The sequence below is a fragment of the Eucalyptus grandis genome, chromosome 11 (assembly GCF_016545825.1).
Source record: "Eucalyptus grandis isolate ANBG69807.140 chromosome 11, ASM1654582v1, whole genome shotgun sequence".
Lineage (NCBI taxonomy): Eukaryota > Viridiplantae > Streptophyta > Magnoliopsida > Myrtales > Myrtaceae > Eucalyptus > Eucalyptus grandis.
The window spans coordinates 18695270-18714177 of record NC_052622.1 but is presented as its reverse complement, the minus strand read 5'-3'; the positions used below and the strand labels follow the sequence as shown (position 1 = coordinate 18714177).

The window sequence follows — 18908 nt, the reverse complement described above, 5'->3', positions numbered from 1 at the left end:
TAGAATGTGCATGGATGTAGATTAATTATATTTTACAGGTATTTGGCTCAATGGATTCACATGTCACCTTCTTCACCTGGCAATTTGATCTGAATTTTAATTGCATATTGACTTGAATTACATGATCAATAGAAATATGCGCATGTCACTGCCATTTTTCACTTGATGGCATAAATCTGGCACATTCATCTTCAACCGTGGAAACTAAAGAATACGGCAACTTCCATTAGGAAACAAGACGCAACTTTACCAGGCCATTTTTTCAGTGCTGAATTCCTGAACATCTGCTGTATAATTTTTGAAATACATGATCTAATTGCTGTGCTATGCATTAAAGAACACTATAGGAATGGCAGTAATTGCACAATCCCCAAAAACGAATGAATAAGGTAAGCAAATGGGTCTTAAACTTCCAATGGTGTGAATCTATTCATGCTTTTTGGCATTGAGCTTTGCCTTGGCAATCTTGCTAATGATTCCTGCATCCAGCTTCTGGTAGTGATTTCGAAACTGTCCAAGGAGCTGGCTCACAAAGCTGTCAACTTGGTCTTCATATTGCTCATAAAGAACAGGCAAGGTATGCATGGCGACAAAACCTTCAAACAAGAAGAACGAATATCTTCAGTTTTCAAGAATTCAACACAACACACCACAGCTAGAAGTAAATCAAGCAATATGGGTAGAAACAAGTATCCTTTCATAGTTTCTGCAAAGTAGCGGTTCTATAAATGTCTTTTGACCTTAAAATGCAGGACAACAATCAATTCATTAAAGCAAGCTTTTTCAAGGAAACGTCACAACATTTGCTGCTACAGAATTACATCTTTTATCTGCGTATGCCTACCACTTTTGCCAATTTAATGTGACTACAACAGTTAAAATGTAGGTTAAATGCATCAGAACCATTAAGCAATTCCCTAGAAGAGAATGTCTCGAGTGTCATAAGCCTCATGTTGTCTAGGCTAATTGCTTATGAAATCACTACAATTAGCGAGACATTTTATCAAGCCTGTTTCAACCTTACAACTATTTATTTTTGTCAGTGGAAATGAGGCTTCATGTGATCATACCAGAACATATAAACTTGCACAGCAACCAATTCGCATAAAGATAAGCTGATTCAATTATCAGGTCGCCAAATTGTAAAGACATTGTGAAGTCTTACTTACCCACGTATAAGACTGTCAGAAAATTGCACCAGCTGCCTATAATAGCAGCGGCCCACAAACTAGCAACGACCTGCAAGGATTTTCACATCTGAGACTGTTAGTTTCTTTCTTCTTTTCTTCTTGCTAGTGAAAATAGACGAGTTAAAAGCAATTTTTGCCTCTGAAACACTGAGACGAAGGTCGATTTTCTTGAGATATATGGAGCTTGAAAAATGGTTATGCGTACCACAAGAAATTGTTTCAAGTCCTTGCGCGAAGCGACATCCTGAAGAAACCCCAAAGCTCTGTTAACCTCAGATCCAACCACCATGCCAATGTTGACAAATAACTCTTCGGGTATTTTCAGACGAGGGACTTCTGATGATGACCTTCTCAAAGTAAAACATAGCGATTCATTGAATTTAGACATAGTAAATATTTTTCAAATCGGATAATCTAACACGATAACAACTTCACTCACCAACTAAAGAAGCCAGAAACACTCGCCCAAACAAACTGAGCAAGCATGACCAAAACCAGGGCAATGAAGAGGAGAGTCAAGAAATGGTAGTTAAGCCATTCGAAAAGCACCCAGATGGCAGTCGCACCGGCTAAGACGCTGCCAGAGATTTTCTTGTTCCTCCATAGCAGCACATCAGCAGCTGCAGTTTTTCAGTTGAGAAGAGATTCATTAGTGAGTGCAGCAGTTAAATACACAGGACACAAGGACCAGGAAGTTGCGAATACATTTTCCACCGCCCAAAACATGATGAACCGTCTTCTGGCGTTTCAAGAGCCTATTAGGTTGAGGAGCCGCGGAGTTTGGGTTCTCCTCCTGAAAAAGTGCAGCAACAGTTTGCTTTGGAATGCTCTCCGCAAATGATTCCACGAAGTTGTTCAAGATATTTTCTGCCATCGCTCCCGTTCGCGAACAGAGAAGACCTGAGTCGATTCATGAAATGAGATTTTTAGAGATTTGCGTTAACCCCTTTGAAGTCTGAAAACATCTAGCAGAGGACAACGCAGATTGAAGCACCAAACAGAAACTACGCACTGGTTTAGCAGAGAAACTGGGAAAGAACAGAGTAGAGAACACGAATTAAGAGGCCAAAGCGTTCGGCTTCCCCGACGATGAGCTAAATGCGACGGATGACGATAACAAGGTGCGCGAACGAGCTTGAGCAATGCAAAAGAATGAAGGCAAAGATGAGAAACCCGAATTCGTTCTAAGAAAATTTGCGTGCTTAGGGGGGAATTTATATGACGATGACTAGTAGATGAGTTCGATGGCCATTTGAAAGTCCAGCTCGGTGACGGAGACTAATCCATATTCAATTCAATGCGCGGGAACTACGTTGACTCCTGTTAGTGGGGTTACCATTCAAACCTTTACGTAGTGAAGACCGTGGAGGAGGGAGACCAAATTCTCCACGTGAAAATCGCTATCATATGGATCGAGACATGACTGCGTAGTTATCCGGACGACCAGCCATTTGAAACCCGATGCAGCCGCCAGTTTTTAGCACACGGCGGAGAACTCGTTCCGTGGACTTTATTGTGCATGAGGGGGGGATGCACGCATCTTTAAGATGTGGTATTGTCAACCGAACTACGTATCTTTCTTTTTCTTTATTCTTTTTTTTTCCCTTTACGAAGTAACCATCCGTCTATTTAACCTTGAGATTTATTCGGCCACAAGAGTGCTCTCATACTTTGGACTCGAGAATCGATGGTTGTGGATTCCATTTCTGCCTAGGATTGCGAATCTAATTGAATGATCATGGTGGTGGGTATGTGCTGATTCCCCTACGTATAGCTAGTCAGCTACGATCGTGTCCTTGAATTACCGAAAAATATATATATATATTCATCCACTTTCTAGAATTCTAGAATATGGAGGAGCATCATTAATTTGGTAATTTATACTATTACATAAAACAAAGAGGACCTTCTACTTTTAAGGTACTTTTTCCATTTTCTTTTTTTTTTTACCCCTCAAATATCTCGGTCACTTTTTATCTTTTAGATACTTAAAAATAAATAAATGTGGAAATTGATAATTCTATTTTGTCTATCGTGTGTATTGATATCAACATTTTAAATCTTTTTTATCGCATGACAACCTCTTTAAAAAGAACTTCAAATCTCAAAAAATCTCTTTTCTTTCCACGTACATATATAAAATTTCTTTTGTAATCTGTAATTCCATCCATAACTTCTCTTTTCCTATTTAAAGATCCAAATAATTCATAATAAATTCATTTGGTTTGACTCCCTCTTTTTCTTTTTCCAATCTCTGGAATATTTGGGATGCGGGTGCCCCATTTCGGGTGTATGCCAAGTCAACGCACAACACGTGTCATCGCCCACTTACCTAGAACCTGAACTTGTGATTGACCTGTTCAATTAGAGCCATCAATTATGCGGGCCGCAGTTAAGGCTGAAACGAGCAGGTGGGACCCCGACTGGCCCCGTTAATCTCTCCATTCCATGCTAATATTTAAAAGCCCAAATTTAATGAAGAAATGCCGTAGCCCCCACAAAAAAATGAACGTGATTGAATATTATCCTTCCTAGCCTAAAATAGGATAAGCAAATTTGAAAAGTAACTAGATTGCACAGGCAGTCTAGTTACTTTGCTGTGTATTTTTATTAAATAGTTTCTGGATTTTAGTATATATATTGAAATTCTCCTAATTTAAGTAATTTGAGTTCTATTGTTCATAAAGGCTCCTCCTATTTTCGTCCGCGGTTAAAGTTTTCCAAGCAGTAGCACTTGTAGAAAAAGGAAAGGATAAATGAGGGGTTAATATTATGGAAAATCTCAAATTTGTATAGTTATGATGTGTTCATGACAAATTAATTGTTGAGTCATCAAAAAATCAAACCAATATACCTATAATAAGTTTATGCCAAACTAATATGGATTTTCCACGTGGATTTGCTATATCAATTGAATTGTCATCAAACTTAGCAATTTCATGATAAAATTTTATGGAAGTTGACGGAGAATAAATATATCACCAGTGCCCTCGATCATAACTCGAAAGCTCAAGTTGCCATGATAGTCGCAAACTTGAGATCTACGAGGTTTAGACCTTATGGCCATGAACACTCGCTCTTCCATGGCTCTTCCATGGCTATGAGCTTTAAGCTCGATAAGCCATAGCAGCTGCGTGTTTTAAGCTCGAGCTTGAGTAAACACTATTGTTAGCTCTAAAGCCAATATGACCATGGCGATCACAAGGTACAGGCTCAAACGGCCATGCCCGTGAGCTTCAGAATCAAATCCGGCCATGATGGCCGTAAGCTTTGAGCTTAAGAGGCTATGGCCCCAGGCTTTCAGCCCTAGTGGCCATGTTCACGAGCTTCCAAACCATATTCGGCCATGGCTATCACAAGCTTCAAGCTCAAACAGCCATGACCCCAAGCTTTGAAGCCAGATTTGGCCATACCACATGCAAGCTTCGAGCTCGAGCTGACAAGCGGGCACAAGCACTGAAGCTAGATATGGACATGACAAATGCGATCTTTGAGCTCGAGCGCAAGCAGCCATGGCCACATTGCAAGCCTCAAGCTCGAGCAACCATGGCCTCTATATGGCTTCTTCATTTCTGTGCCATGATTTCCATATGAGTAGTCTGACGATAATAGAGAGAGGGGAGGAGGCATTAGGTAAAATTGAAGGTAAAACCAATAAAAAGGTAGATAAGTAGAGCCTCCTGTGGGATACACGGCACATCTGTCTCACATCGCCATGTAAAATTAAGTAATTGTCCTTATTAAAGAGTAAGAAACCAAAAAATGGGGGGTTTTTGTAGTTGCGAAAATAGTCATAAAATTAAGGGGAAATAGTGGAAAAAATTAAGGCGATTTGTTTAATCCAACGAAATTAGGTATGGAAAAAATCAGGTCGTTCACAACGCATAGGGGACTTCCTGAAGTTGTTAAGGTTGTTTTGGAGGCATCGCGACTTGGTTCGTCCATTCCACGAGATTGTCAGTTCACGAGTTGTCAGAAACAAACCCAGAACACCTGAGCAGTTTGATATATTCCAGAAGAGTGAATTGGAGAGGACAGCAATCCGAGAATTGCTCCAACTTCATAAGAAGTTCATGCAAAGCCGTCAGGTCAAATTCAATTTGCAAAGCATTTGAACCAGTCTAACGCGGACACAGATAATAAGAACAAGAATGAGGGCGGTCGAAGAGAGAGGAGGCGGGGCAAATGGTGAAGACGCCTACACGCAAGATGGAACTGTGGATCGCAGAGGCGGACCCGCCCGGAGATCCAAGACCGGGCGGTGGAGGGGTTGTTCCTTCATCGTAGGTAATGCCCGTGTTCTTTCTTTAGTCGTTTACGCTCATCGGCAAGAACATTTTCGTTCCCTTCCGAACCCCGAAGATTAGCCCCAGCTATAATTGCGCCTCAAGAAATCTAAGGGCTTCAGGTTCGATTCCTGAGCGGTGGCCTGGAGGAAGCGATTCTTCATGAGTCCCTCGTTCCATTAAGTTGCCCAACTTCGACTGGACTGGCGAAAGCTAACTTAGCCCGATGCAGACCGCGCAATACAAAAGAAAAGAGCAGCATTTTTCTTTTTCAACCGACTGTGATCGACTCTTTTGATTCATATAGGTAGAGGGCATCGATTTTTCTTCTTTTTTTATGTGACGAGGATGCATTAATCTATGCAGCATACGAGGTTTTTGAGAGGTTAGCATATTACGGAGTCGCGTCGAACCTGGTATTGTACTTGACGAAGAGGCTACGGGAAGGAACCGTAGAATCCGCCAACAGCGTCACCAATTGGACGGGCATAGTATGGATGACTCCTGTTTTAGGCGCATACATCGGGGACGTCCATCTCGGCCGGTATAAAACCTTTGTCATCGCCAGCATTATTTATCTCTTGGTAAGATCTCTTCCTCGAATTGGCCCTCCAAAGTTCTGGCGTGTTTGAGAAACTATACAGACCATGTTAATCACACTTCTGGTATGTAATACTACAAATTGAGCTTATAAGTTCAACCGGAAGCAATGTTCCTTCATTGAAAGAGGACTTCTGCATCGTCTTCTTCATTTTTCTCATTTTCTTGAAAAATGGCGTCCATATTTTTCTGTTTTGGAAGATTCCATGTTGAACATTTCGATGCTATGTCCTTTGTGGGAACAACAGACAATGTTCACAATGGCAACTTTTGCAGGGGATGGTCCTCTTAACTCTATCGGTGAGTTTGCCTTCGCTGAGTCCTCCTTCATGTGGCCCCGGAGTGAAAGAAGAAGACTGTAACTTGAAGGCAACACCCTTCCAAGTCGGGTTCTTCTACTTCGCTCTGTACATCATCGCGCTCGGCAACGGCGGGACCAAGCCCAATATCTCGAGCATGGGGGCGGACCAGTTTGACGAGTTCGAGCCCCGGGAGCGGGTCCAGAAGGCCTCCTTCTTCAACTGGTGGATGTGCAGCGTCTTCACTGGCGCGCTCTTTGCCAACACCGTCATGATGTACATACAGGACAACATCGGGTGGGGAACGGGCTACAGCATCCAGACCGCAGGGCTTGGGCTCGCGCTGCTGCTGTTCCTGGGAGGCACTCCTTTCTACAGACACAAGAAGAAAGCGAGGAGTTCCTATGCAAGGTTGGCCCAAGTGGTAGTGGCTGCTACGAAGAAGTGGAGGGTCCGAATCCCCGACGACCCAAAGGAGCTCCACGAACTGAGCATAGACGAGTATGCGAGTTCCGGTCGGCTCAGAATTGACAGCACGCCTACTTTAAGGTCCATCATCAATGCTTAGTTTGTATCAGATTAGTATCTACAGATTTATTTATCCTATAGAATTGCAATTTGCGTCTATATGGATGAATGTATAAATGTGATTTCAATGTCACACTGAACGAGGCCTCAAAATTGGCATGATAGGTTTCTGATGTGTTTTGATCAATCCTGAATTCAGCTTCGTTCTGTTGAGCTGTAGGGGAACTGGGGCGATTGACAGAAACTGTTTGCATGTCTAGATGTTATGCAATTTGCTGGACATGACTTTGATGAGAGATTTCTGGTTGGACTCGCAGATTTTTTGATAAAGCCGCAACGAAGACCGGACCTACCTCATCCTGGACGTTGTGCACTGTGACCCAAGTCGAGGAAGCCAAGCAGATCTTCAAGATGGTCCCAATCTTGATCGCCACGTTCGTCCCAAGTGCCGTGTTTGGGCAGGTCACGACCTTATTCATCAAGCAGGGCACAACCCTGGACCGTAGCATTGGCCAGAACTTCAAGATGCCGCCAGCGAGCCTCAAGGCCTTCATACAGGTCACCCTGCTGATAAGCCTGGTCCTCTACGACCGCGTCTTTGTGCCTGTGATGCGTCGCTACACGAAGCACCCACGGGGAATCACGATGCTCCAGAGGATGGGGATCGGCCTTTCACTCTTCGTGGTGGTCATGGCCGCAGGCAGCCTGACTGAGCGCAGGCGGCTGAGCGTGGCGAGGGAGCGCGGCACGGTTGGTCAGCACGATGTCGTCCCACTCTCCATCTTCATCCTTCTCCCTCAGTTCATGCTCATGGGGGTCGCCGATGCCTTCCTTGAGGCAGCGAAGCTCGAGTTCTTCTACGACCAGGCGCCTGAGGGCATGAAGAGCCTCGGGACCTCATACTACACGACCGGCATGGGGATCGGGTACTTCCTCAGCAGCTTCCTCCTCCAAACAGTCTCGACCGTCACCAAGAAGAATGGCCAGCCAGGGTGGATCACAAACAACCTGAATCAGTCTCACTTGGACTATTACTACGCTTTGATGGCCGTCATCTGCTTCGTCAATCTGGTGTACTTCCTCCTGGTGGCCGGGAAATACGCGTACAATGTGGACGCATCCGAGTATCGGAAGGAGTTGGCTATGGCGACGATTGATGACACAGCATCCCAAGACAACAGGGGCTAGAACATCTTGGGTCGGACCATATTGAGTTGTTTTCGGGTGGTTCTTAAAGTAGTTGGATCCGAAACGCATAGCAGTTCGCACTTTTGTGGATCCTCCTTTCAAAGCCAGTCCATCAATTCTCATGCATTTTTTTGCCGATCTCAATATTATGGGGAGTTTATTCTGCTAGTCACTTCACTTGCTTGCAGCTAATGCTGCAAGGCGGCAAACGTCAAAGTTAGGGTGCATAATCATTATTCAAATATGTACTGATTCTAGTGAAATACGAATCTCTGATTAAACTTAAGACTCAATCAAGATGATGCAAAGTGAAAACGAGTAAAATTGATAGAATCTGTGTATCTTACCAAAGCCAAACCATGAGTAAATAATCGAGACATGCAATGTAGTCTGAGCCATTCACAAAATAATCCATCTACCACATGAACAATTCACAAACAGCATAGTTTGTGCCATTCGCAATACCTTGCTCATTTTCTTTTTAAAATTCATGAATAAATAATACGCGACTAGTAATGCTACCATGCAATTTCTCTTTTTTGTTTTTGGTACTCGAATAATGTTCGAAGATAAGAATAAAGCGGCAAAGAGAATAATGTGATTTTCATATATTTCTACGTGGAATAATGAACAGTACATCATAAGTTTTATGATATAACTATCAAAGTCGGGTATCAATATATATATATATAATCTCCTATATACATTCAGTATTATGAAATATATGGAAAATCATGAATACTATCCTAAATATCTTTAACAGGGATTATGCGTTTCCATTTTTAAAGGAAATCAGAAGTAATTCAAAATATGTATAGACATGTATAGAGGCTATTCAAAACACCAAATAATGATATGAGCCTAGAAAAACTCAGTAAATTCGGAGTAAAACAAACCAATTGGACCGAACGGAGCCGACTTTTTTGTGGAAGAGTTTCGCTGTATCGTTTCGAGTTCGAATCAATTAGCGTCGCCTTCGTCTCTCTCTCATCTCCCTAGCTTCTTGGCATGCAACAGCAATGTGAGTTTGGCTCGCTAGTTCTTGTTAAATTATCGAACATTTCTTCGTAATTGGTGTTAGGTCGAGAATTATGGTAAAAAATTTGCCCAAGGACGTGACCAGGGATAGCCTGCGGGAGCACTTCTCTCGGAAAGGCGAAGTTACAGACGCCAAGCCCATGCGCACAAGTATTTGTTGCCTTTTATCTCTTCCTATTCATATTTCTCACAAGCTCTCTCTTCTTCTTCTTCTTTTTATGTTTGGTTTAGTGCGTGTTTGGATATGTGCAGGGATGGTAAGAGCAGGCAATTCGCTTTCATTGGATTTCGGACCGAGGAGGAAGCGCAGGAAGCTATCAAGTACTTCAACAGATCCTATATTAATACTTACCGGATTTCTTGTGAGGTTGGTTTTGTGATTCCCACTTCAAAGTCTTGTCCTTTCTCGTTTGATGTGTTTTTTCTGCTCGCCATAAGGTATTTTCAATTTGAAAAAGTCGTAAGGAATGGTGCAGCTATAGAGATTGAATTATGAGGCTCTTTCCTAGATCCTCTGTTGCCTTGGTCGAGCTTCTTATTGTTCTTGAGGCATCAGTTGGAGTTGAGTGGAGCTATGACAACCAGGAAAAAAAAAAATCCGTGATTGCATCAGTAGTGTTTTTGAGTTATTTGCTCTCGATATCTGACGAGCACATTTTCACTTATTGATGTTGTTAATTAGTAGTGCTCAAGATGTTTTTGGTTCTCTGCATTAAAGACACTTCTGATAGTATGGTCAAGGATTTAGTCGATCAAATACCTTTGCACATGTTTAGGGTATGATAGATATGGTGGATTCAAAACTTTTGCTTATCACTAGATTGCACTGGAAGCTGGACATCCTAATATTCCTCGACCATGGAGTTGGCACTCAATAAAGAATAAAGATGAAGCAGCAAAGGGTGGGAAAAGAGTTCTGGTGACAATCGGACCATCATGATTCCCCATGGAAAGAAGAAGAATCTTAAAAAGACAAGTGAGAGTGATGACCCTCAGCTTCAGAAGTTCCTTCAAGTCATGCAACCAAGGACCAAGTCGAAGTTGTGGGCAAACGACACATTAGTAGCTTCAATAGATTATTCAAATGAGAGTGGCAATGGGAAACATACTCAAGCAAAGAAAAACAACAAAGAAAAATCAACAGAAGCAAAAGTTGATGACAACAGGCCGGATGAGGCTGAAAGTCAAGGTTGTGCTGATCCCTCATCAAGTTCAACGAATGATAAGGATGGACATTGGAACCTGGCCGGCTTTTTGTTCTCAACCTGCCTCACAAGACAAGGTAATTTACTTGATTTTGCAATTTGTTCTTCTGCTGGGAGATACTGCCAGGGAAATATTGACTTTTCTTTGTTAGATGCCCACAACATCACAGCCTGCTTTTTCTATAAGCGTATGGTGTTTGTGAGAAGTGAGGAAGAGCTGGAAGAGTTCTTTAGCAAATTTGGCAAGAGTGCAAAAAGCCCATGTTGTTGTTGATAAAAGAACAAGACTATCAAAGGGTTTTGCTTATATCCAGTACGCTCTCCCAGAGTCTGCATCAAGGTATTGGATCTTTTAGAGGACTTGTGTGTTTCATCTCTGCATTAACTTTATTGAGTTTTTAATGGTTCACTTTTCTATTCATTCTACAAACAATTGAAGGTAGTAATTTTATTGGCCATTCTTGGGCTTCAGATCTTGGTTGCTTAAACTTATTCATAGTTGTTGTAGGTTGTGAATTTATTGGACTCTAAGTATGAAACCGTTGGCTCAATTGGTGATAGCAGGGTCACTATCCATAGCTCCTTTAGTTTTTAGTCTCTTTGAGGAGACAGGCAAGCTAATATCAACCTCTTGTTCAACAATTATTAGTGGCAGTCAATATTCTATATTTTTAGGCTCTGAGTTATTATAAATTGGCTTATCGTCCAAGCAGCAGCTGTTGCAATTGCTTTTCCTAGGTTATTGGTTGCTGTTGTCCTTGTAAAATCAGTATAATTTTTGCCACTTGATTCAAGCTTTCAAAACTTATTATTGCAGGTCATGAAATGACTAAATCAGATGTTTGTTTTGGTTCTTGTGCAGAGCGATTGAAGAATTAAACAATTCAACTTTCCAGGAAGACGATTGCATGTTTTGCCAGCAAAGCAGAAATTCGCTCACAAAAAGCAGGAGTAATCATCACTATTCTAGAATTGTTTGAATAAAAGTGTCTTCTTGAGAAACTGTATAAAATTGTTTACTTAATGGATAATTTTTTGCAGGTATCTTCCTTGCCATGGATGCTTTGGGCAAAATAATTGGCATGGTCATGTGATTATGTTTAGTGTGCATATCTTTCTTTTTAGGGTGCTATTTATTTGCTCTCATTCATACTTCTTAACTGCCTTAGGTTGTTGAAAATATTTTGAGGAAGTATGGCATAAGCAAAAGTGATTTCCTTGATCACGAAGCTGATGATCTTGCAGTAAGTATTGCTTTGGGAGAGGCACAAGGAATTGCTGAAACGAAGAAGGTGTTGGCAGATGCTGGTGTTAATATAGCTTCTTTAGGAGGGTGCCTCTCGGAGAACAGAGGGTTTGGAAAGGAGTAATCATGTCTTGCTAGTGAAGAACTTGCCTTATGGATGTTCTAGAGCTGAGCTGACTAAAATGTTTGGGAAATTTGGTAGCGTGGATATAATTTTGACTCCAACAAAGACAATGGCATTGGTATGTGGTCTCAGTTAATTGGCCAAGCTATAAGCAGCCGTTCTAGAATTTGTTTATGATCCAACTGATAACAATGGCGTGCGGCATGGTGTTCACTATTTGTTGGATTTGGAAGCATTCCATGGTATAAATTTCATCAGTCATAATCACTGAGATTTTGCCTCTTTAACTGTGTTTATGGTTCATGATAACTAATTTTGCCCTTCTAGGAAGCAAGCTTTTTGCCATTCGCAAAAGCTATTGAGAAGAGTTCAAATAGGTTTATCGGGAGCAGTAATCTAGTCTAAGATATCCTTTGCTTCAAGAATGCAATAGGAAACTTTGATAGTTTTACAGCCGGAACTCCTTAATTTCCATTTCTCATTCTCTTTTCTTTGACAATGAGGGCAATGGTTCAATCTACTAACTATATTCGACTTTATTCTGGTTATATTCATCAGGTTGTTTTCCTCGAACCTTCTGAAGCTCGTGCTACCTTTGATGGTCTAGCATACAAGCAGTACAAGTAAGCGATGTTCAATCTTTATATGCTTTGTGACAACACCCTACTGTTTTTCCTGCTCTCACCAACTGGGAGAAACTATAGTTTCTTTGTCTAATTAAAGAAAATCATAATGCTTGATTTTACATATATATATATATAGATAGGATGATTTAGGGCACTTGAGATGGAAATGGAGCAAGAGCAACTATTCCTGCAATGTCAAGAATACATATATTTGCCAAAAGCACTCTTTAGTATAGCTTTTAAGATGCCATGGTAGTGAAACAGTTGTTACATTTTGACAGATGAGTGATTCTTCACGTGATTTACATTGCCTAATTACTGACATCACATTATCTTTTGATATCATTTCTTTCTCATGGTATCATCGTTTAATTGTTGTAAGAGTTTTTAATAAAAGTTAACCATGATGTAGGGATGCGCCACTATATTTAGAATATGCTCCTGAGAATGTTCTTGATTCAACATTTGAAACCAGGGGAAAGAATAAGACTGTTGGTGCACAGGATGCCAAAAGGGAGCTACTGGAACAAGAAAAGGGGCTACTGGATGTGGATGGTGATCCTGACAGAATTGAGGTCTGCATTTTATTTGAGATCTGGCATTTCTTGCCTTTCTACTTTCCTCTTCTGGCTCGAGTTTATTTTGGGATAAGTTTTTTATATACAGTTTGCTGTCCTTTCCTGTTTTTAGATGTATTTTTCCCGATTACTTGAGTTCAGCTACTGCTTTGTCCAGTTTTAATGTGCTTTCCCATCCACTCTTTCTTTTATGCGTGTAATTGTGAGCCCCATGTGTCTGAGTAAGCAATTCTGCCAGAAATTATATCTATTTTTTTATGCAGTTCTCAAGAGTAGTAGCATTAAAAGAGAGTTTATGTATTCACTTGTTAGTTCAGTGTAGTATAGTACTTGTTTTATGAAATCATTTAAGGTAACGAATGTATATTTGAGTAAGAAGTCCATACGATGACGCCTCTGCTCAAATGCATTTATTGATACATGAATTTCCAGGCATTTCGACATCCTAAACTGTTAAAAGGTTAATGACATTGATGCAATGCTTAACTACTGTCCTGGATGTGTTCATGAATCTCACGTGCCACTTTTGAAAAATTTGGATTCATGTTACTCAGCTTGCTTCGATTGGTTAATTCTATTTTTAACTGTGCTGGCATCAACTGTCATACAAGTAAGATGACTTAAAAGGTCACAGATAATGAGCTAGATTGGCATTAGTATGACAATACCGCTATATTTCCGTGTGAGCATTCCTTCCCTTATACCATATTAATATCTTTTTCAATATATGTGGAGCTTAAAATTGGTTCTGCATTTCATGTATTGGTTTGTCAGCTGTGCCTCACAATATATTAAAGCTCTTCTTCACTTGCATTTAGATGCAAATTTTAACTTGTTCTTATGAGTCTGATGTGATGAATGTTCCAAACTCATGGAATTTATGTTAGCTTTCTTTAATTGGACAACCCAATTGCTTGTACAGAATGGTTGATGCAGTAATTTTGTGTGTAACTTTCCGGAATCCTACTTCGAGTTTCTCTTCTTTCGACATAGTAGCATGCATCTCTTTGCAGTATCATACGTGCCAGACTCGCCCAAAACATGTTGGGGATTACTCTTGGTTTTTTTTTTTTTTGGTAAACTTATGTTTTGGCCTTTGATTTTACAGTCACGGACTCTTTTTTGTGAAGAATCTTAGCTTCAAAACATCTGATGAGGCTTTGAAAAGACACTTCAGTGAAAAAATGAAGGAGGGAAGAATTCTCAAGGCCAGGGTAATTTTTGGACCACAAGAATTAATGTTATGATTTGTTATCCATCACTATTTAATAAGATTACCTTTGCTTTCTGTACAAGAAGCACATGAAAAATGGGAAGCCATCGGGATTTGGGTTTATAGAGTTTGATTCAAAGGAGACAGCAGCAAATATTTACCAAACTTTGTAAGCCTCTTCCTTTTTGTCCTTGATAAATTTCTCTCTTGTAATTTGCTCATATTTTATTTGTGTTCTCTTCAGGGAACCATCTTAGATGGGCATGCCCTTATCTTGCAACCTTGACAAGTAAAAAAAGATGAACGGGTGCTAAATAAAGATGACAAACACAGAAGCTCGACCAAGTTGCGCGTGAAAAACGTTGCTTTTGAGGCAACTAAGAAAGATTTAGAGAAGCTCTTCAGTCCATTCGGGAAGGTAATTTGCTCTTCTCTATCGTGATTTATCGACTGCAAGGATGGCCTCTATTGTCTTCATTATGGATTAACTGAAGGTTGGTCCAAACAAAAAATACTGCGATGATTGTGGATGTAATTTATGGATCTTTTCATTAATAAGCAAATTTGACCTTCATCTTGTTTAACGAAATTCAAGTTTTCGTCTGTTTTCGGAATATTGCTACTTTAAAAGTTATTGAATTCTCTGTGGACTTAATTCATAACCATTAGAAGGTGCTAATTTTTTCTCGTATTTTGGTTGGCCAATGAGGTAATTCCACAGATCAAGAGAGTGAGCCTGCCTAGGAAATATGGAAATCAAAAGGGATATGCATTTGTGGAATGCGTCACAAAACAGGAGGGACGGAATGCTCTGCAAGCACTGGCGAAGAGCCATCTCTACGGAAGGCATCTGGTAAGTCATCTTCTACCATTCTGGATATGGTAAATTCCCGCATGCAGTTAACCTGGAGTTATAATTGTGATTTTCAGGTTTTAGAGTGGGCGAAGGAAGGCGAGAGCCTGGAAGAATTACATGCCCGGACTGCTGCTCGGTTTAATGACGAAAATGGGTATAGTACAGCCAAGTTATCCAAGAAGAGGAAGCAGCACATGGCCGTATCAGATCAGGATAAAATGATGTTTAAAAGAATTGCCGCTGGCTAAGTTAGAATTCCAAAAGACTTATTTGTCAAAGAATTCCTTCAAGCGATGGCCTACAAAGGGGAAGAAGATGGCGTTTGTTATGACTCTAGTGATTGACCCAGTTTTGCTAATTTCGGACTCTTGTCTTAGCTGGTCAGCTCCCCCTCTCTTTTTTTCTGCTCATAAAAGTGAAAAGTGACTTAATTCTTCGTCTATAGGATTCCTTTCTTCTTCATTTTGGCCGTGACTTAATTGAAATATTTTGTTTTTAAACATTTGGGTTGACTGGTGATAATAGATCCATGCTTCCGCTCTTATATGCATAAATCATATTTGCGATTAGCTTATGGCCTTATATTTGGGAAGGGAAAAATTTCTCTATCGTTGTAAATCTTTAGAATCATCAGTAACTTTCATCTACAATGGTATATTGTTTATTGGTTGTCTTGTTAGTAAGCTATCAACGCTTGTATTGAATTACCAGTTCTATTAATTAATTAATGATCAATTTTTTTACCGGTGTAACTTGTTAGCGTATTAAAAATTGTTTTTATACATGAAATTATGGTCATTTACTGATGTAAATTGACTAATTTGAAATTACCGCTTCTCTAATTAACTTATTGGATCTAATTAAAGTTTTCAATTTTTATGGTCTAATTCCCAAAAAAAGTCCCAAACATTAAGTTCAGTCCAAAATCTACCTTTTTTTGTCTAAAAAAATTTCCAACTTTGATTTGAGTCCCAAATATATGATCGTCGTCCAAGACATTATTAATTAGAGTCAGTATTAGTCAACCAATGTAGCATGCCACACTATACAACATAAATGAAAAGAAAAAAGAAAAACTAAAAGAGATAAAGAGAAAGAAAAGAAAAGGCAATTAAAAAAAAAATGGAGAGAGAGGCAGCCATGGCCACTCGTGCTTTTAGCTCACGACGACTAGTTTCAAACTCACGGTTGCTGGAGTTCCGAGCCACAGAAAAGCTCACGAATTTGATTTGGCAAATGCTCAGGAACGTATCTTGACATTTGGAGTTCAAATTCGATTCATATAAGCTAGCATCTTTCAAAAAAATGTAAATTGAAATTAGGGATTAACTCAAATAATATACATTTGATTCAAATGTATAGAAATTTATCTAACTAACAGCTGCTCGAGCCAAGTAATTTTAAACTCGAACTCAGTTCGACTAAGTACTCGAACCAATTATCGCACAGACGGAATCGAACTTGACGGGTTTTGATATGGTCGAGCAAATATGATTGATCGGTCACGTCACGTGAGCGGCCCGCCGCCCGGAAAATACCTCTTCCATTTTCATCTTGGGTTCTGGCTCTCTCTTAACACTCCCGCAAGCGAAACAAGAGGTCAGCAGATAACGCGCGGCAGGCCATGTCCTCCTCCGCCTGCTCCGCCTGCTGCCGCCCTTCATCGTCGTCTTCTCCGGCCATCTCCGCCTCCACAACGCCCTTCCCGTCCACCTCCAAATTCAAGCCCGTCCTCAGAACCAAGCCCCATGCCACGATCCCCAAAATGTCCCTCGACCCTCGCGACTTTCACAGTCCCGCCCCCAGCCTCCTCCCCCTCCTCCTCCTCCTCCTCCTCCTCCCGCCGTGGCCGTGGCCGCCCTCCTGTGGGGCCCCTCCCTCCCCCGGGCCTCCTCGTCTCCTCCGTCCGCTCCGCCTGGACCGCCGCCTGGCGCCTCATGATGTCCCAGCTCGCCCCCTCCGACCCCTCCGGCCGCTACGCCCGCCCCGCCTCCCGCTTCCGCCTCGCCGGCCCCTCCGGCCTCCCCGGCCCGAGGCGGCCCGGCGCCCTCCACCTCTACGTGGGCCTCCCCTGCCCGTGGGCCCACCGGGCGCTCGTCGTCCGGGCCCTGAAGGGCCTCGAGGAGGCCGTGCCGGTGTCGGTGGCGTCCCCCGGCGTGGACGGCTCGTGGGAGTTCCGGGACCCGCCGGGCCCGGAGAGGAGCGACCTGGCCCCGGGCCGGGACAGGGTCAACGGGTGCCGGAACCTGAGGGAGGTGTACCGGCGGCGGAGGGGAGGGTACAGCGGGCGGTGCACCGTGCCGATGCTGTGGGACGTGGATCGGAGCGACGTGGCTTGCAACGAGAGCTACGACATCATCAGGGTGCTCAATTCCGGCCTGAACGGGCTGGCCCGACACCCAGAGGTCGATCTCGCGCCGCCCGAATTGGAGGCCGAGATCGAAGAGTGGAACCGTGTGATCTATCCCGGCGTGAACAACGGAGTGTACAGGTGAAAAACTAAGTGTTGAAGCTTGTCATTCGACATTTGACAATTGCTGCGGTGCGTGTTTGTCATTGTTTTGCCACGGCAGGTGCGGGTTTGCGCAGAGCCAAGAAGGGTACGACGCGGCGGTGACCGAGCTGTTCCGCACCCTGGACATGTTGGACGATCACTTGAGCCGGTCGCGGTACTTGTGCGGCGACAAGCTGACCCTTGCGGACGTGTGTCTGTTCACGACCTTGGTCCGGTTCGATCCCGTGTACAATGTGCTGTTCAAGTGCACAAAGAAGAAGCTGGTGGAGTACCCCAGCCTTCATGGGTACATGCGAGACATTTATCAGGTACAGAATTCGCCATCCCTTGCTTCGGTTTTGCGTGAGACTAGCCAGGTTCTGCGGCCGCGTAACTTCCGGTTATATGGTTGTTCGATTGGTAATTCGAGTGCTTCACCCTAAACCTCTGTCGTAGGCACAAGATATCTAGGTAAATGACATGCCGACACTAGAGAGTTCCGTTTCGGACATTCTGATCTTGTCTCAATCTCCAACTTAAAGATGGCTAATTACTGGTCGGAAACCTCGCTGGGCAGCTAATGGACATTCACTTGATGAAGATGTATGCTTTATAGATAGATACTGCATAGGATAAACTGAGGAACTCGTATGGTTGCATTGCCCACATTCCTTTATCAAAAGAAGATAAAAACTGATGAGCAAAGCCGCCGCATTTTCTCTGTTATTTTCCTTCCGTTTCGCGATAAAGGGCGCCTGTAACTCTCTAGAGAAGTTGGAAGAAACCATACATTTTGCCGGCCATCACTTAATCCCCTTCTTCAGATCCACCCTTTTGTGTTGTTTTAATCAGTTGGGGTCCCGTGTCAAGCGGTTGGGTCGAAAAGACTGCTTACTCTGTTTTGTGAATGGAAATGTTAAATGACTGAGAAGTGTGGTGTAGGCAGCTCTGACGCCTCTACTTTCGGCAGGTGCCAAAAGTGGCAGCAACTTGCGACTTCGACGCGATCATGGATGGTTACTACAGATTTCTTTTTCCTCTCAATCCGGGCAATATCAAGCCAATCATGCCTTCAGCTTTTGCGGGTGATGCTCTGTTCGAGCCCCACGGCAGGGAAAGATTGTCGTCACAAAGTCGAGGGACTTTGGTTAGCTCATGATCCGACGCCTCTCGACAGTTGAACTGCAGATAGATATGACCTGTACACATTCTGTATTAGAAGCAATGCTCGAGTAGAGTATGTTTCACACACCCGAGGTTGAATTGCTTAATACTCTCACGAAGATTAGTCGGAAAAAAGTAGCTTTCTGAAGAAATGTGTTCCCAATAAAAGTTAATAGGGTTTCTTAAGGCGCTCTCACAGTAGCATAATTCGATGTCCGAATGGACAAAAGCTTTTCCAGCTCATTCTTCGGTTGATCCTCCACTATTTTTTTA

At 42.3% G+C, this 18908-nt stretch overlaps 3 protein-coding genes and 1 pseudogene across 3 annotated transcripts; 3 read left to right on the top strand and 1 right to left on the bottom strand.

The window, feature by feature from the left end:
• Positions 1–144: 144 nt before the first annotated feature.
• On the bottom strand, positions 145–2361 carry LOC104425237 (reticulon-like protein B8). The gene is made up of 6 exons (XM_010037874.3): positions 2203–2361; positions 1896–2090; positions 1630–1810; positions 1396–1537; positions 1170–1239; positions 145–596 (listed from the first exon to the last, which is right to left on the bottom strand). The coding sequence occupies exons 2-6, from the start codon at positions 2062–2064 to the stop codon at positions 427–429; spliced, it is 732 nt and encodes a 243-aa protein (XP_010036176.2). The 5' UTR covers positions 2065–2090; positions 2203–2361; the 3' UTR covers positions 145–426.
• A 2980-nt stretch (positions 2362–5341) lies between these two features.
• LOC104427362 (protein NRT1/ PTR FAMILY 5.2) lies at positions 5342–8091 on the top strand. The gene is made up of 4 exons (XM_010040465.2): positions 5342–5477; positions 5843–6060; positions 6353–6924; positions 7221–8091. The coding sequence occupies exons 1-4, from the start codon at positions 5342–5344 to the stop codon at positions 8089–8091; spliced, it is 1797 nt and encodes a 598-aa protein (XP_010038767.2).
• Positions 8092–8650: 559 nt separating this feature from the next.
• On the top strand, positions 8651–15225 carry LOC104427361 (annotated as a pseudogene).
• A 1258-nt stretch (positions 15226–16483) lies between these two features.
• Positions 16484–18821, top strand: LOC104425234 (glutathionyl-hydroquinone reductase YqjG). Its single transcript, XM_010037869.3, has 3 exons — positions 16484–17468; positions 17551–17800; positions 18442–18821. The coding sequence occupies exons 1-3, from the start codon at positions 16726–16728 to the stop codon at positions 18628–18630; spliced, it is 1182 nt and encodes a 393-aa protein (XP_010036171.2). The 5' UTR covers positions 16484–16725; the 3' UTR covers positions 18631–18821.
• Positions 18822–18908: the final 87 nt, after the last annotated feature.

What these genes read in the sequence shown, in the direction of transcription:
- LOC104427362 (XM_010040465.2), top strand. Translation starts at nt 5,342, where the DNA reads ATGAGGGCGGTCGAAGAGAGAGGAGGCGGGGCAAATGGTGAAGACGCC. An exon ending in GGGTTGTTCCTTCATCGTAG is followed by an intron (nt 5,478 to 5,842) that starts GTAATGCCCGTG and finishes TAATCTATGCAG; the next exon opens with CATACGAGGTTTTTGAGAGG. An exon ending in CCAGCATTATTTATCTCTTG is followed by an intron (nt 6,061 to 6,352) that starts GTAAGATCTCTT and finishes CAACTTTTGCAG; the next exon opens with GGGATGGTCCTCTTAACTCT.
- LOC104425234 (XM_010037869.3), top strand. Translation starts at nt 16,726, where the DNA reads ATGCCACGATCCCCAAAATGTCCCTCGACCCTCGCGACTTTCACAGTC. An exon ending in GTGAACAACGGAGTGTACAG is followed by an intron (nt 17,469 to 17,550) that starts GTGAAAAACTAA and finishes TTGCCACGGCAG; the next exon opens with GTGCGGGTTTGCGCAGAGCC. An exon ending in ACATGCGAGACATTTATCAG is followed by an intron (nt 17,801 to 18,441) that starts GTACAGAATTCG and finishes TACTTTCGGCAG; the next exon opens with GTGCCAAAAGTGGCAGCAAC.
- LOC104425237 (XM_010037874.3), bottom strand. Translation starts at nt 2,064, where the DNA reads ATGGCAGAAAATATCTTGAACAACTTCGTGGAATCATTTGCGGAGAGC. An exon ending in TGTTTTGGGCGGTGGAAAAT is followed by an intron (nt 1,811 to 1,895) that starts GTATTCGCAACT and finishes GAAAAACTGCAG; the next exon opens with CTGCTGATGTGCTGCTATGG. An exon ending in ACTTGAAACAATTTCTTGTG is followed by an intron (nt 1,240 to 1,395) that starts GTACGCATAACC and finishes AAATCCTTGCAG; the next exon opens with GTCGTTGCTAGTTTGTGGGC.